General features: G+C 34.7%; 1 protein-coding gene across 7 annotated transcripts in view; it reads left to right on the top strand.

Moving 5' to 3' along the window:
* Positions 1-16,540, top strand: part of LOC136032870 (microtubule-associated serine/threonine-protein kinase 3-like) — a 217,535-nt gene extending 200,995 nt beyond the window's left edge. For 6 of the 7 annotated variants that reach the window (XM_065713283.1, XM_065713282.1, XM_065713285.1 and 3 more), the window contains 3 exons: positions 343-463; positions 5,583-5,633; positions 7,692-16,540. In XM_065713283.1, coding sequence (XP_065569355.1) covers positions 343-463; positions 5,583-5,633; positions 7,692-8,942 — 1,423 coding nt within the window. In that variant the 3' untranslated portion in view covers positions 8,943-16,540. The remainder of the gene's footprint in view (positions 1-342; positions 464-5,582; positions 5,634-7,691) is intronic. The other variant, XM_065713284.1, reaches the window with a different exon arrangement.
* The last annotated feature ends 1,783 nt before the right edge of the window (positions 16,541-18,323 follow it).

Below are 18,323 nucleotides of genomic sequence, written 5' to 3'. Positions count from 1 at the left end.
GGGTATCCTTTCTTGTTTTTCACTTAAAATCCCAAAAAATTTTATACATAGGTTTACACTGATTCAATCTGAGGGTAGGGGAAGGGTCAAAATTATAAGAAGCGCTTCAAGCCAGATTTCATTATTTTGTGTTGGGGGGGGGGGGGAATGAAATTTATTATCACTTATTTTGAAATTAGGATTGAAGCTCTTGTTTAATACAAAAAAAAAATGTTTGTCTATGTTTATCTTTTGGGAGTGTAAAGTGCTTTGGAGGTTCTATTGCCATGTGGTTTAACTTTCGGTATTGACGTTATTCCGTTTTTGTAGTATATAATAAGTGTGGGAAATTCTCTATTCTAGGAGAGTATTGACTGGGAGTCATATCCGAAGAGTGCAACGGAGTGATGGACCAGACAGGCGTCGGAAAACCTCGCTCTTTAGGAAATTGAGTACAAAGCGAGCAAGCGCTGAAATCCAACAGGTAGTTCTTTCTGCTTTTTATCACTTATGTCAACCCGCTTGAATAACAGATTTACATGAAGGTGACTTTTACTAGAAAATTAAGCTTTCTCCACCTAAAGCCCATATAAATACTGGGTGGCCAATAGCATCTCTGATTAAATTCCATACAGTGCAAATCTAGAAAGGAAAATACTTAAAGACAAAGTAGGCAGCTTTTAAAGACAATTTTTCTAATTAAAGTATTTCAAAAATGCATGTAAAAAATAACAAGCATTTCAGAATGATAAAAAGACATCAAATTCCTGTATTGGAAGTTATGATAAGTTTGGCAAGATACTGCTTCCAAGCGTTTTCCAGGATTGTCTTCTTTTTTTCTTGGAGCTATTTGTAAGTTTATTGACTCTCTGAGCTCGAGGAAAAGAGAAGGAATTTCAGGTAGTCTTCAGGGAGGGATATTTCAATTTGAAGTACTTCATTGAATCTTGCATTGGTGGAGTTCTATACCTCAGTCGAGAGGAATCCCAGCATAGAAACGACGAAAATATCGTCTATGTTATTATTTGTCATCTTCGCTTTTCTTTCTGTAATTTTCTTTTCTTTTTCTCAAATTTTACTTGCTATTTCCTTCGTTTTTTTATTTTTCTTCTTACTTCAGTCAGATATACCTTCGCTCTTCACTTTCACTTTGTGGCTGTTAGCAAGTTTGAGGCAAGCATTTAATTTTTTTTCTTTTTGTCTGTTTAGTTGTAATAACTGGATTCAAAATTTCCCCCGAGGTTCCAAATGATATGCTCCAATATATTAAAAAAAGTAGCTCATTTTTAAATTTCTCTTTTATAAGAGAGACAGAAAGAGAAAGTTCTTATTTTAAATCTCTCACAATCTAACACAATAAAAATGACATATTGGCGGTAGATAAAAAAAATCAGCGGTCTTAAAAGCAATAGGGCGTTTAAGCTATGATCCAAATACCTCCTGCCACTGGCCAAGACACTTTCTGTGCAAATCTTAACTCGTAAATTAGGACTTTTTTGTGTGGCACTGTCATATCGATTGTCAATCATCAAGGAGGGATGAGGGGGGGGGGGTAAATATTCTTTATGCACTAGGGTAAAAGCCCCCCCCCCAAAAAAAAAAAAACAAAAACAAACTAGTAAGATGATTGAGCTTTAGAATATGGGGTGGGTTTCTGGTTGCTATTCTTTATTCTCCGTTTTCTTTATTGTTGTAAACACCTTGTGTGTAGACTCTTCAACTGGGATTCTGCTTTGTAAAGTAAGGCAAGCTAATCTAAAACGTGCTGCCTGTGGTTTTTCAGCAAATAAAATGCTCCTGGTTTTATGAAAGCCTTGCCATTGCCCAAAATTAATTTTGTTTCAAGACATCCCTGGTTATTTTGTATAATAAGCAAACGGTGTGTTCCCGGTTTGCAATTAAGAAAGTTTTGTATTTATCAAAATAAACAAGCTGTTGAAGAAGTCTAAGGGAGTCTCAGTGGTGTGAGCTTGTGAATTTTAACCTTTGAAATTATTTATAGTAAAATTATTAGTAAATTAGCAAATTTTTGGTAAGGGTGTCAAAGGTTTTTTTTCAAATATGTGTCAAATCTGCTTTAAATTTTACCCAATTTTACAGTCCAAGGCATATTTTTTTTCTCCAGGGCGAGGGAGACAGTTGTCCCACTATTTTTCAAGTATAATAAGGTCTTTTAAAAATATTGTTTTATCAAAGATCTTATATTGCAAAGCTCAAACAGTCAGTAATATTGCATTCAGAAACCTCAGACGATTAGTTTTTTTCAGGAGGAGGATTGATGCTAAAATTTTATCCTGATTGCAACTCCAATCCCTATTTCACCTCGATGTCTCATTTCCGGTTATCAAATCCAAAACAACTAGAAGACTTTAGTTAGATACCTCATCTGATCAAGTTCTTAATAGAAACTTCTGTATATACATATTTTGCTGTTTTAAATTCCTGGTTTTAAAACTAATAGCAAAAAAGTCAATGCTTAATCGGGTGTCAGGAAGTTGAAGTTCATTCAATAGCAGTAAAGCCAATAAAACCCTTCTTGTCAAAACTCATTTTTTGCGTAGACTGGATGGTCACTGTAAAGCTACGTTCAATTTATGCTGCATGAAAAAAAACTAAGTTCATAAGTAATTAAAAGGTAAATGCATAGCTTCAATGAATTTTTTAGTATTTAAATCAGTGCTTCTCAGTCTTTTTATAATTTAGTAAACCTAAGCGTAAACCCCTTGTCTCAGCTAAATCCTAGAGAACACAGTCTTTCCTTTTTTTGTAGTTTCCACAGTAAATGTTTTATCAGCATAACTAATTTTTTTTCACGAACATCAAGGGACCTTCTTCACCGCCCTAGGACAATAGAAGACCCTTGCAGATAGACCATAGAAAAAAAAAGCATCTACCTAACAATCCACTATGATTAATTTTAGCAAATTTATTTGCTTCTTATACAATATTTATTTAAGCTTTTAGCTACTGGTCTAACTCCGCAGCTATTACTATGGAGATTACGGCTAACTCCGCAACTAATTTACGCTACTTTTTCAACATATTGAAGTACTAAGTACGATTTATCGCACTGGTAAAAAAAGGAACGAATGAATCACTGAAACGATTTTGTCATGTAGCGCATTAGTTCAAGATTTTGGGGTGTTTATGATGGCTGCAGTAGCGTGGGGTAGTAGGCAACGGTGGTTAGCACTCAAACGAAACATTTTGCTGGATTAAGCTGTGCCTCTTGACTATGCTTATTTGTTTGTTTTTTTTTTTTTTTTTTTTTTTACATTTAATAACTGTGATTGAATCGAAGTATAAATTAATTCCATTCCGTGCATAAGTTAAGGTACTAAAAGGGCTGGGTACTCCCCCCTCAAAGATGAATCATTTGTAGAATGCTTCACTAAATTATATTTACTAGTCTCAGAGCTACGGATTCTGGAATCGTCTTTTGTACTAGTCATGGCCGATCCCTGGCTACTTTTACCTTTGGGTATATATGCCGTGTGATACATCTGCAGCAGTTGGACAAACCCTGGGTGCTCTGGAAGGCCAGTCCCAACACCCCTCCTCCTCCCTTTTTCAAAGCATATTTTAACACTTTTACCTTAGATGGAGTTTTTTCACTTTTTAACTGAATTGAAAATTTGTATTCTGATATGTTCTCTCAAGCAAGGAACTCTAAAATAAAAATACGACTGCTACTACAAGCCTGAGACTACAAAGAGGAGCCCTTTACTTCAATTTATTTTTTTATGCTTTCAGGATTCCTTGGGTAGAGTCTAAATGTGTTTTAAATCCAGGAATTTGTTTAGCATGTTATTATTATAAAACATTCTATTTTCCATTCATTAGAAAATACATTAAAAGACGTTTCAACCCCAGAGTACTAAGGCTGTTGCCAAGCCCGCGTCCATGTCTTTTTGTACGCGGATAGAACAAATTCGAAAAATACAAAAATATAAAACAAGTGAAACACATTAGTTAATTGTAAACACGGAAATTTCTGGGAAATCTATTCCCAAAGGCTTTCCTTTGTTTGTCTTAGAAGAATAGATTAGACCAAGATGAAAGAAGGAAATGAAGAATATTAGGTTGATAGAATAATTTCATTTCTTAGTGTCATATATCAAGTGGTTTGACCAATGACAAAAATAAATTCAAACTCAAACTGAAAATTACCACGTTGATAAAATGGCGCAAGGAAAAATAAATATTCTGAAGCATTATCATGACATAGCTCTTTTTATATACAAATGGCAGAGTTTATGCAATAATCGCTTACTCTGTTTTATAGCTAGCTTATTAATATATAGTAAAAAAAATTAAGTTTGGCATATGCATTGTTAATCAGGAACATCCGAATGGATGAGAGGACGCTCAAGAAATTGGCTTCTGGAATATTGAAGCGTTTTCAATGTCCCCCCCCCCCTAATATATTACGTATTTTACATAATTCATCTATTTTTCGAAGCTGTGTCACCTCTGAGATAAAAATCCTATGTGTCTATGGTCGTTGCTACAGATTTTTGTCTAAGTAAGTTCAAAGCGTGATCAGGTACATCAAAAAGAACCAACTCAGGAACCAAAATATTACAGCAAAAAATAAACAAACTTAATTTTTTTTTTTTCATACACTGAGGAAACAGAGCTTTCTTTACTGTGCAAATAAAGAAAAGAAACATCTTATGAAAAATCCAGTTCCGTTGCATGTTAAGAGAAAAAGAGAGGTACATAGTATTCCAAAATGGGTTGAATCGTCTTTAAGCTAGGGAAATCCAGTTCTGTTGCATGTTAAGAGAAAATGAGAAAAAGAGAGGTACATAGTATTCCAAAATGGGTTGAATCGTCTTTAAGCTAGGGAAATCCAGTTCTGTTGCATGTTAAGAGAAAATGAGAAAAAGAGAGGTACATAGTATTCCAAAATGGGTTGAATCGTCTTTAAGCTAGGGAAATCCAGTTCTGTTGCATGTTAAGAGAAAAAGAGAGGTACATATGGGTTGAATCGTCTTTAAGCTAGGGGAACTGCAGTGTTTTTCGTCCCAAGTCTTTGGAGTATTGTGGCTCTTGAAAAAAGTGCGAGATACGCTCTTGTATTGTATTGGAATAACAACGCTTCTTGACCACTAAGGTCCTTGCGTTGGCCCTGGGGTTTGTTACTACGGCCGGGTTCGGACCCTTGGTCCCACATTACCAAGCTGAGATCAAACCCACTTCGCCACCACAGGATATACGCTCTTGGGCTTTAAGCATGACCATATTTAAATAATTTATTAATAATTGTATATTAATTTTTATTCCATATTAGCTCTTACTATTTTATAAATGAATTATCCATTATAAAGGACAAAAGTAACTCGTAGAATTGAGGACTTTTTCAACTTGACACTGACTTGTGTTATTTTCTTCATGAATGATGGAAAGGTAGTGTGGATTTCATAATTACTACAGTCCAAGTCCTTCGCTTTTAACTATAATATCTTTGTTTTTAAGTCTTGATTTGGACAGTACCTTTTTTCAAATTTTTATTTAATCCTTTCTGCCTTTTTCTTTGCTTTTTTAATATATATGTGCTTTGCTCTTTAAGTTGGCTTGACTGATTTCATTTTTGACAGGGTCCTTTTTCGGCGCCTGTACTCCTTTCAGAGAGCATGGCTTTTCATAAGGTAAATAACTTTGCTTATTATTTTTATTTGGCCTTTTATCTCTATTATATTTTTATTTCATCTATAAGCCTGTTAGTCTTCACTGTATTTTGGGCATAGTTGAAGCATGTAAGGTGGACCGACTTTTTTGGCATTGTCTTTTTAGGGGGGTACTGAGCACCTTTCTCTATAACCGTTTCTTCTTGGTTGATAATATTAGTAAATGATACGCGTTGTATAAGCAAAAGAGCTTAAGTTTTACGCTTGAATATTACCTCTGGAGAATTACACTTAACATTACCAAAATTTATACCAATAGAATTATTCCCCGTCCTCTTCAATAAAAAAATATACCCATGCCAATGAAGACAAATAAAAAAGAGTAAAGGGGACAGTTATTCCCTCTCCCATCTATATAATATATTTGACAAATAAATGTTCTCCCTTCTACAATAATGAAGTCAATAACATAGGTAAATAATGCGTTTAACAAGTTTTGGGAACGCATTTTAGGTTTTTCTTTTGTAAAATATTCAATCTATGTGGCTATTGTTGAAGTATGATATAGATCTCTTGTTTGTTTATCCCCAAGAAATAATTAGTGATGACAAAATATCATAATATCCTTTGTAGTGTTGTGTAGATTGGGGCTAGTTGCAGCTTTTATTTCAGTGTATTTTATTTTATCCTTTTTCTAGGCTAAATTTCTTAAGCTTGCCTTTCCATACCCAGTGCCATAGTATATGTGTATGTACGTGGAACAATGAATGGTTGAACTTGGACTTGGTTGAACTAGAATGTCTAATAAAGCTTAACTATAAATTCAAATGAATTTACAGCATATTTTCCCTTTATTGGTAATGTACTACAAGTGTGTGTGTGTGTGGGAGTTGATATTTGCCCGTCCAAAATTTATTTTTGCCCCCCCCCCCCCCCCTCCGTTCAATTTTGAAAAATAACTTTTGCCATTTTCATTGAAAAAAGTTTTTTTATGTTTTATCGAAGAAATAAAGAAAAAATGCCATCGCTCCCCGCTGGAATTTCAAAACTACATTTTTGACCCCCCCCCACCTCCTCTACGTTTCCATAAATTGACACGGACAAAAGCGAGAAAGGGACAGACCAAAACTTATCATTGCCGAAAAAGAGGGGAAAAAAAGGAAATGCCATTCATCTTTAGTTTAATAGCCATCCGAGAGTGAAACTGTTTACTTACCAAATAACTACAATAAATGATACTGTACAACTATAAGAAAGAACTATAGAAATTATGAGCTGTAATATATGGGTCTCTCGTAGTGTATTAGGAAATGATAATGAAGGGTAGTTTTGAGGATCCTATGATAGCAACTCGCAGCAAACAAAGGGTACGCTTAGTTAAGCTCTGATGGTTTCTGGCAGAATGCAATGGCTTACTATAAAGTCCTATTCTAGTTTCAAAAACCATTCCACGCTGTTCAAAGCACGCTTGCTAGATGACTAGTCATATAAATGTTTCTTATATTGTAAAAACGATAGTGAGTAAGTAAAATCTATTTCCCCCTCCCCAAGAAAATAAGAAACTTTTTGATGGTGACACCTCTTTTTAGGCCAAGCTGTTATAAATTTATTTTTTGTAAGTTGTTTTGTTAATATTTCCATATTGGAAACACAGAGACAGAAAGACAGATGTGCAGACAGACAGACAGACAGACAGACAGATAGACAGACAGACAGAAAGACAGGCAGGCAGGCAGGAAGGCATGCAGGCATGCAGGCAGGCAGGCAGAGAGAGAGAGAGTGAGAGAGTGAGAGAGAGAGAGAGAGAGAGAGAGAGAGAGAGAGAGAGAGAGAGAGAGATCGAACTATGACATGGTTCCTAATTTAGCCATAAGTACCTCTTAAATTAGCATAAAAATATACTATCTTTATTTTTACTTTTTGTTTCTTGTAATAGTAAATTTATTCTTGCAATTGAATATTAAATGTTTCAGTTCTTTTCTTTTCAAAATTTGATTGGCTTCAATTCTTCCTAAACTCCTTAAAACATGTAGGCCAAGTTTGATGCTAATTATTTTATTATCGATTACTTTTTTTTAGATACAAAATTCTGGTGGTTCCCCTGTTCTTCATACCAGCCAAAGTTATCACGCCGGTCTCTCTAAATCTTTCAGTGGTACAGATATTGACATAAAAAGTCTTCAGATGCAACAACGTCGAAGCCCAACAGAGTCACCACAGTCATCACCCTCCACTTCACCGTGCTCAACCGCTCCTAATAGCCCAGCTAGTCTATGTGGAAGTCAGTTTCCTCGACCGTCCTCTCTTCATGGTTTAAAGCATAAACTGCATACTGTGGCAAAATCGTTGAGTAACCCAAGAAGAAAGTCGGCTGGAAATATTCCATTATCTCCATTGGCAAGAACGCCCTCCCCTTCTCCCCAAATTGTTGCACCTGGTTCTCCAACAAGGTCTCCAAGCCCCTTGGCAGTGCCTCTTGTCCATCACGCAGGAAGTTCAAATTCAACTCAAGTTTATTCTCCAAGTGGTCAGCTTTCGCTGCCTCTTGGTAAAAAAATATTCTCGAGGCCAAAATCCGCTGAGCCAGGATCTCCACTCTTGCGTCGAGCCCTGTCTCCAGATAGACTGCATCCACGGTCTGCTGAGAAACCAGGCATCTCTCCTCTCTGTTCATCCATGCCTCACGCAACTGTGATAACTCCTCCTAGGGTTACAATATTTAATCACCCTGTTAAAGAGCTTCGATCCCAAAGCTGCGATGAAAAGAAAGAGGATAAGAAAGGGTTAGGATCCAGTTCCTCTGCCCCTAATTTTGCTGTTATGGGAGGTCAGATATCAGAAAGTCCTCTTGTCTCAGATAAACCCCCTCTATCACCTGGTAAAACAAGAGGTGGATTTATAGTGCAGTCAGACTCCGACACAGAAGAAAAGAAAGAGTTGTCATCTATTTTTAGATCTGAGTCTTCTGGTGAGGAGTCAGAAAAAATATCACGTGCTAAGACTAGGCTCGGATCTATTGGCAACCGAACATTTAAGCCAATCGATAAGCCCCATAAATGTGAAAGAAAGCAGACATTTAAGCCTAGGAACACTGTACACGAGGCTAATGATAACCTTTTCGAAATACCATCAGAGTCTGTTTCATCACCAGCAAAGACAGATATTCCGTCCACAAGTGATAATTTAGATAGTTCATCTAGTCAGGAAATAAACCTTGGCAGTAGTATTGACTCCACAGCCATGGTCAATGCTGGTGATGTAGCCACTGTACGACGAATGAGACGTAAAAAATCACCAAACTTGGGAGTAGAAAAAGCGCAAGCAAATTGAAGACTTTATAAAAACTGACACCTGTGTTCAAGTTGTTCATGCGTTACTGTGTTTGATGTGTGCATTTTCAGCGTGTCATCAAAACAACCTCAGTTCAAGAGTGTACTTGTAGAGATTTGACAGTGTTAAAGTTGAGGTTGATACGGTTTCAGTTTAGCTGTCTTTTCTTCTTCTGTTTCGGTTGACATGTTTAGCAGAACACTGTCTAATAGCTGCCAATACAGGTCATTCAGATAAATATCACTACTTTGTGAATATTCAGTAAAAAAACAAAAGTCTTAGGCTGTCCATTGTGTGTGTGCGCAATTGATAGTTTAACAATGGCAAGTATTTTACATCATTTTATCTCTCTTAAATCGGCTATTTAAAATCTTGAAAAATTTGTCATAAGCAACGCAAAGGTCACGGTTTCTTTAAATTAAAAAAAATAATTTTCTTCCGTGTTCGATTTCTGACAATAGGTGTCCAAAAATAGGATTTACACAAAAAGTAGATTTTAGGCCACTCTATTTTATGATTTCAATTAATTAATACATTAGATATTAAAAATCTAAATTTAGAAGCTGGGGTACCTCCCTGAGTGTAGCTATGGCCACTAGAATAGCCGTTAGATTTTGTGATGCATAGGTCTTAATGTACGAATATATCAGAAAGCTGTCAAAGTTTTCCTGCTCCTTAGAGGATTAGATCTTTATTCTTAGATCTTATATTATGTCCAGCATGCATTTGCGTTAATTTGCTCCTGAAACCTTGCTTTACAATAAGCGTATATTCAAGTGATAATTTGGAGCTACTTGTTTTTTCTCTTTTCCTCTTGTATTGTTTTTCGAAAAATGTTTGCGAAATCCTTGGTATTCCTATAGAATTACAACTTACAGTTAATTTTACATATATATTACGTATATTCATATTGGCACACAAAGAAAGTTTCGTTGAAGGGGGAGGGACAAAATCTACACATTAACAGTCGAGCGATTTTTTGGCCCTCCTCGTCTCTTCAGAGGTTTACGGTTTTATTCCCTCAAATTTGTGGTTGTTTTTATTCTATGAATGTGTTACTACAAAAATATTCAGTGTATGTATTTATGTTTATTTTTGTTTTCATTTCAACGGTGGATGATCTCTCATTTTACTTAGAATTTTTTACAGCGTCCTATTCGATTTTACTACAATAGTATACTGTTTGTTCACATGTTGATTTTGCAGTATTTTTGTTTTTGCATTTAGATGTAAAAAAAAAAAAACACTAAATTTAATAGATGGTGAATGATGCGTGAGACTTGATAATTTCTTATAAAGTTCTACCTTTTTTTAATGCTTTGGATTTTTACCCGCGATTGAAATAGAAAAAAAAGCATGACTTTTATTTTTTTATGATTGGGTGAAAGTTTTCTTGCCCCCTCCTCTCCTTGTTCATTGGTTTCAAACATTCGGTGTATTAATATACACAAATTAACAGGTTTCTTTTAAAAAAGTTTTAGAGATGCATGTACATAACAATTAAATAAAGTAAAATCTCTCAAAATCAGGATGACTACCGAAAATGACAAAAACCAAATTTTGTCACCGAACACTTTTTTTCGTTCAAGTGACGAAACATAACTAAAATGTTCTCAATAGTTTTATTCATGCACAAACAGATAAGTGAAAAGAACAAGTTTGAGAATTTTGACCGGATATTCGGTATATTAAATTCAAAATCAGGAACGAATAATGTTTTTGAACCTCTTCCGCTATTTGTTGTACAGACTTGATCATTTCTCTCATAACTGGACGGTTTAGACTGAGCTCAAATGAGTATCGTTAGCTGGCATGGATGTAATGGTATTTAAATGCAGCAATTTTCTAATATTTTTATGTAGAGATGTTGATTTTAGCCTAAGACTTCATCTTTATTGTCAGTCTCCTGAAAACCAAAAGATGGCTGTTTTGACTTAACTTGTTTTTTACTTCTTAAATTACTTAATGCAAAACATATTTTTTGACTTTTTTAAGTTAATAGCAAAAGTGTACGTTTGGTGCTGCAGAACTGTGCAATTATATTCCCCTCTAATAGGAGAGGGCTGGTGAGTTTCAAATTCTCCTCTGTTCTTGGCCTGAGCAACTCTGGAATGTTTCAAGAAACTTGACTTAAAAAACAAGACTTTTATCTACCCCCCCCCCCCCCAGCCCTAGAATTAGTCAAATTGCAAATTTCTATTTCACGAAAAATTTGACGTAAGATTTTAAAGGTATGAAAGTTTTCATGTAAAACTTGAAAATTTATTAAATACCAATTCGTACGCTGTGAGATAGAAAAAATTTCATTAGGAAATTAAAAAAAAGAAAATCTAAAAATGTTCACTAGGATCTTTATCATTTGTAGTTTTTCATACGAAAGAAATTATTTTTCTGTCAATGTTATCTTCTATGAATTTAATGTCTTCTGAATTGTTTTGCAGCAAAGCTGTGAGGAATGATTTGAAATTATATTAATTAATAATATTGTATAATGTAAAAATATGATCACTCGTCAATTCCTTTGTTTTAGTGTGGAGTACAGCCAAAACAACTCACCGTTAGTTTTTTTTTTCAGGTCTTCCGATCCGAATATCCTCGGTACTTAGATTTGAAAATAAATAAAAAGGAGGTTCAATTCCATTCTGAACACTCGAAATAAAAATGCAAAAAAAAAACACAACTTTATAGTCACAGTGATTCAAGATACTAGTGACCCTAAGACGGGTTTAACCCTATTTCTGCTCGAACTTCCTCAGTTTTAAAAGCTAAAAATAATGACCTTTCCTATCGAAATGGACCATGTGGAAGTACATAGCCACATAATAATATATTTTCACCAAAGTCGCTACCTAATTATCTTCTATTTGTTTCCATTAATGTCTTGTGCTTCCATTAGTATCATTACTTAAACCTAAATATATTGGGGGAAATACAGGAAACCCTTTTTTGTGCTAACATTATCTCCTGTGAATATAACGTTACCGAATTGTTCTACAGCAAAGCTACAAAAAAAATATATTAAAGTACCTTGTTTTTGGATGTATATTTCCTTTAAAAGATTTCCATGGGAAGACCCGTCCCTAGAGAAAATTAAGGGCCTTGTCCTACGTTAGATGTGTAAATACAGATTTAGATTCCGTAAAATTTGTTTTAAAACCAAGATTAAGTACTAGCTCTTTTCTCCATACTTCCTGTGAAATGTTTGCTTGCATTAGCCTATGCTTTTTTTCAGCCCTGTCTCACTATTAGTTTGAATGCTGTTACCTTTTCTATTACTTGTTAAGAATTTACATTTTTGATTACATTTTAGAATTGATTTCTATAACTTGCATATTTGTCAGTCCACTCCTTTTGATTTCTCGATTTACGACATTGCTTTTTGCAGCTCAAAGCCTGCTAAGTTGTGTTCTGTTAGATCATGTAGTTTTAATGATAGATAATTATTTACGTTGATAACCTAGACTAATATAATCAATAAACCCTATTTTGGATGTTAAACTGCTAAAGCATTGCTTTTCTAATATTCCCTTGTCTGAACTCCCGCGTTTCTTCTCAAAGAAGGCAGAAATACCCAAGGTCAGCTTTAATATTGTTGGCCAACTGCTTATGAAAGACATTTTGCTAATATTCATAAGTTTATACTTTTAATCCTTTTATAAAGAAGGAGTGATAAAACAATATAGTTCTCACCTCTTTCTTATCAATATAATTTTATTAAAGTCTTATATAGCCGCCTTTGATTTAATTTAAGTTCTACTTATTGAATTATTTGAAATTTGACTTTTTTTCATCTATTTTTACCATATGATTGGTTATTTTGTTTAATAATAGTAGACGTTTTTTGCGCAAGTTTTTAAAAGTAAAACGTATAGACAATTAATGAACAAACTAATCTTTGAAACCAATGTTTAAACTAACTAAGTAATGTTAGATTTCGAAGTGGTTTCACGATATAAGAATTAGATGGTTCTAACACCTTTTTTTTAGAAGCGTAGTGAAACTGTAAAAATACTTCATTTTGTCTTCCCTTCCATGGCATGCACTTCCTGACGGCTTAAATTATTTAATAATTTGACTTCTTAGTTTCAGTAACATGGGTTTGATTTTAACCGAAAACTAATGGGTTTGATTAACCGAAAACGAGAACTAATGTCTTAGTTGCCTGATGAGCTTAAAATCCCACTTATTTAGCCAAATTCATGGAAATCCAGCTAAAATTACAACTAAATTAAGCGAATTCACAAGTAAATTAAACTTGAAATGTAATTAAATTAATTGAAATTAAAACTAACTGAATTTTTGGCTGAATTTAATTTAACAACTAAATGAAAGAGGGTTTACAACTCATTTGAAGTAGTTTGAAGCCAAAAATGGCCCGAATATTCCATGAATGCAGTACGAATGGGACACAGTTTACTTTGTTCCTCTATTGGGTTCCGTGATTCTTATTTTGGACCATACTGCAGTCACTTCCCTTATCAAACAGTTCGTGGTAACGAACTGTAGTAAGGAGCGACCCGGCTCAATAGTAACCAAAACTCTAAAAAATGGCTATATCAATAGCTATATCAAAAGAATATATCAAATAGCAAAATAAATCCAATAGCTATATCAAAAGAATCGCATTTCAATGCTGGTTTTAAATATATAAGTTTCATCAAGTTTAGTCCTACCCATCAAAAGTTACGAGCCTGAGAAAATTTGCGTTATTTTAGAAAATAGGGGGAAACGCCCCCTAAAAGTCATAGAATCTTAACGAAAATCACGCCATCAGATTCAGCGTATCAGAGAACCCTATTGTAGAAGTTTCGAGCTCCTATCTACAAAAATGTGGAATTTTGCATTTTTTGCCAGAAGGCAGATCACGGATGCGTGTTTATTTGTTTTTTTGTTTTTTTTTTTTTTTTTTTTTTCCCAGGGGTGATCGTATCGACCCAGTTGTCCTAGAATGTTGCAAGAGGGCTCATTCTAACGGAAATGAAAAGTTCTAGTGCCCTTTTTAAGTGACCAAAAAAATTGGAGGGCACCTAGGCCCCCTCCCACGCTAATTATTTTCCCAAAGTCAACGGATCAAAATTCTGAGATAGCCATTTTATTCAGTGTAGTCGAAAAACCTTATAACTATGTCTTTGGGGACGACTTACTCCCCCACAGTCCCCGTGGGAGGGGCAACAAGTTACAAACTTTGACCTGTGCTTACATATAGTAATGGTTATTGGGAAGTATACAGGCGTTTTCAGGAGGATTTTTTTGGTTTGGGGGAGGGGTTGAGAAGAGGGGGATATGCTGGGGGAACTTTCCTTCGAGAATTTGTAATGGGAGAAGAAAATTTCCATGAAGGGAGAGCAGGATTTACTAGCATTATTTGGTAGGTCAGTTTAGATATAAAAGTTTAAATATTTCAACTTTGGGCCAATCTATGGCGAACATACAGATGGAAGCTCCAAAAATCACCCCGAAAATTGACCACATGCCTGAAATTAGATTGTGCATATTAAAATGTGCATATTTGTTCAGTTGAACATCACTTTCATGATGCCCCGGAAATTTCGCCTTGACACGTTAAGCCGTTCCAAAAATATTGTTGATGTGTGCATTTGACACCCTTTTCATCTTAATACTCTAAGCTTTACACGTGAAATTAGCTACACTTTGATTTATGATAATATTTGCTTGTGTTAATTTTGAGATGATTATTGATCTTAATTTTTTTACTTAATTATTACTAACAATTAATAATTAATTATTCATGAATTAATTATTGTGGAGAGACAAAATAAAACATGCATTAATTCAAAAACGTTCAGAAATTAAATAAAAGAAAAATTAAACGGAAAGTAAGGAGCGACATTAAAACTTAAAGCGAACAAAATTATTCCGTAAATGAAAGAGGTTGTCCCCTGCACAACTCCTCACTCTTTACACTAAAGTATTTTTTTAATTTAAAAAGTACAGCTGGAAAATAATTACATGCATTACTTCAAAAACGTTCAGAAATTAAATAAAAAAAAACAAGTTTTTTAAACTGCAAGTAAGGAGCGACAGTAAAACTTAAAACGAACAGAAATTACTTCGTATATGAAAGAGGCTGCTTCCTCATCAACGCCCCGCTCTTTACGCTAAAGTTTGACTCTTTCTCTCAATTCTTCTTTCTAAAACAGTAAAAAACTTTAGCGTAAAGAGCGGGGCGTTGATGAGGAAGCAGCCTCTTTCATATACGAAGTAATTTCTGTTCGTTTTAAGTTTTACTGTCGCTCCTTACTTGCAGTTTAAAAAACTTGTTTTTTTTTATTTAATAAACATAAGGCCTTACTACTTTGAAGACCAACAATGTTACGAATATTTTCAAAAGTGCTACAGCTTCCTTGGCTCCTGCATTGGGTCCGGTTATTTTCATTTTGGACTATTTCGCAATCACTTTCCTTTGTTTTACACTTTTTTCGCGGGTTCACACTTTTCTTTTCTTTTTTTCTGTTACATTGTTTTTTCCTAACTTTTTTGGAATAATTGGCATTGAGTACGTGAGCTCTATTCTTCATTGTACTGAAAAACTACAAATATAGCTTGATCTCATCAAAAGCGATAAAGAAAGTTTCATCGAAATAGGAAAACAAATCCATGTTCTAAAAATCCAGTTATTTTGTAATTAAATTTAATTTTTATTTCGTTATACTATCCTAACCATTTGGAAATAGAATACGAGCCTGCCGAGTTTCAATTTAGTGTTTCGGCATAAGAGTTAGAAGGGTAGAATTCAATGGTGGCATTTCAGGGGGGGGGTTGTCCCTCTTCCTCTACTCCCTTAAATTCCGAAAATTTCTTTTGGGTATTTTCATTAAAAATAGCCTTTTTTGCTATTGTCATTGAAAAAAAATACTCCCCCCCCCTAGATTAGGATAGATAACTTTGCTCCCTCCCTTCCCCCTATACATTTTTGTGAATTTTGGCTACTGACGGCATTCAGGGGTGTGCCCGCGACTGTAAAAATCATGAAGAAGAATATTGATATATTTAAGTCAATTTATATAAAAGGTGAAATTAAGACAATACCGGAAAAGGCTGTTGAATAATTAATGGCAAATTTGACTCAATGAGCACATTCGGGATAGGATACTAAGAGGTGTGTTTCTTAATGCAAAAGAATGTAGTGGATGGAAACATAAATATTCCTCCAAAGTTGGGTTTAAACTACTTTACTTTGGTTGCTTTTCCGGAAGGACAGTTCTAGCTCTTGGACCCTATATAACTAGATTAAGTCGTAGAATGGCTTGAGATACAGCTTTTTGTTTTGTGTAATAGTTTTCTATTTTTGGTGTAGCACTAATTCTGGAAAATGTATTATAGATAGGAATTTTCTTCTTTTTTGCTATTTTTAAGGCACTCAAGCATAGTAGAGAACTTGAGAGTTGGGATGTGTTTATGAATTTCTGTTATTCATTAATGTGAACAATTTTAAAGTGTCTTTATAGTTGTTGATTGGTTTGAATTTTTTGGGCTTTCATTCTATTTTAACTTGGTGTGGACTGCGCACTGGTTTGTTAAACTGTTCTGTGTTTCTTTTTTTCTCGATAAATATATTGTGTTACAGAAAAATAAAATGTATTTACAGAAGACGAAGAGGGACATTTTCAAGATATATTTCTGAGTACAAAACTTATTCAGGTTCGTCAATAAATTATTTGTGACATATTTCTAGTAGTCAGACAAGTGGGGTACACTACTACTACTAACAACTTGATGCACCACCCAACCGGCTGAGGCCAACACAACTACGCATGCTCCTCCATCCTAACTTATCTAAAGCCCCCGAAGAAGTTCCAATTTCCCTTAAATCCTTCCTTGTGACCTCTTCCCATCCAATTCTGGGACGACTAGCTATGGTAATTGAAAAGACTTCATGAAATTTTATATCGAACTCTCATGCATTGGCTGCGTGGAGATAAGAAAACGAATAGTTCTGTGAAATTTCGCCTTTAACCCGGAGTCGTGGTAAGTTCTGAGATCATGGTCGTGATTTCAAGACTTTAGTAAAATAGCCAAAAAAATACTATCATAGTTCTTTTCTAGACCAAACCGGAGTAAGCACTGCGCTAAACCCTTGAAATTAAGACCATAATTTTAAAATGTAATGTGACTGTGGGCTAGCGGTCAGATCTGACGAAGAATTTTGCAGAATTTGGTCTGTATTCGTTTTTTTTTGTTTTTTTTTTCTCTGTGAATGTCTATGAGAGTTTATTCAGTGGTTGACTTATGAACTATCTATTCCAGCATAAATTTTAATATTTGATTTATAAAAAAATGGGAAAAGGAACATCAAAATGTTGAATTATCTCATTCATAATTTTCTTGATCTATCAAATAAAAAAAACAACAATTTTTTCAACTGAAAGTAAGGAGCAACATTAAAACTTAAAACGAATAGAAATTATTACATATATGAGAGGGGTTGCTCCTCCTCAATGCCTCGCTCTTTGCGCTAAGGGTTTTTAGAATTTAAAAAAAAAAATCTTATTGTTCTAATTAAACGAACATAGTGCTTCGGGAGTCGTTCTTAAAGAATTGGGACAGAATTCAAACTTAAGCGTAAATAGCGAGGTGTTGAGCAGGGAGAAACCCCTTTCATATACGTAATAATTTCTGTTCCTTTCAAGTTTTAATGTCGCTCCTTACTTTTAATTGAACCTTTTTTTTTTATTTCTGATCGTTTTTTTAATAATGCCAGGAAATCTGGGTATAACTCCAGGAAAAAATCCCTCCTCCCCACGGATTTATTATCTAGACAATTCAATTCTGACGAAAGTTAACTCCAGACAAATACCCTTAACATCTCCGTGCGTAAAATTGAGTCAGCAAAGAAAAAGCAAGACATAAGAAGAATTACGTATAGGAATTCTGGCCGACTCCCCCACGTATAGGAATTCTGGCCGATTCTCCCAGTATAAAATTTCCCCTGAAAAATCACCCCCTGGAAATTTCCCTCCACGGAAAATTGTCAACGTGGAAAATCCCACCAGCAGAAAATTCTCTTCCCTCCCCACCCGAAAACGTATGCATACTTCCCAATAACAAATACTATACGTAAACAATGAGCAAATTTTGTAACTTAAAGGCCTTTCCCCAGGGATTTTGGGGAGCCATGATATCTTCAAAGGCATAGTATTCGGTCTTTCAACTATACTGAACAAAATAGCTGTCTCAAAATTTTGATCGGACGATTTTGAGACAAAACGGGCTTGGAAGGGGGCCTAGTTGCATTCCAATTTTTTGGTCACTTTAAAAGGGCACTAAAACTTTTAATTTCTGTTCGAATGAGCCCTCTCCTGATATTCTAGGGCCACTGGGTCGATACGATTACCCTTGGAAAAAATAAAAATAAGCACA

This window comes from Artemia franciscana, chromosome 11 (genome assembly GCF_032884065.1).
Source record: "Artemia franciscana chromosome 11, ASM3288406v1, whole genome shotgun sequence".
In the NCBI taxonomy this organism is placed as follows: Eukaryota; Metazoa; Arthropoda; class Branchiopoda; order Anostraca; family Artemiidae; genus Artemia; species Artemia franciscana.
The sequence above is the reverse complement of the archived record's forward strand: the minus strand, read 5'-3'. Positions and strand labels throughout refer to the sequence as shown.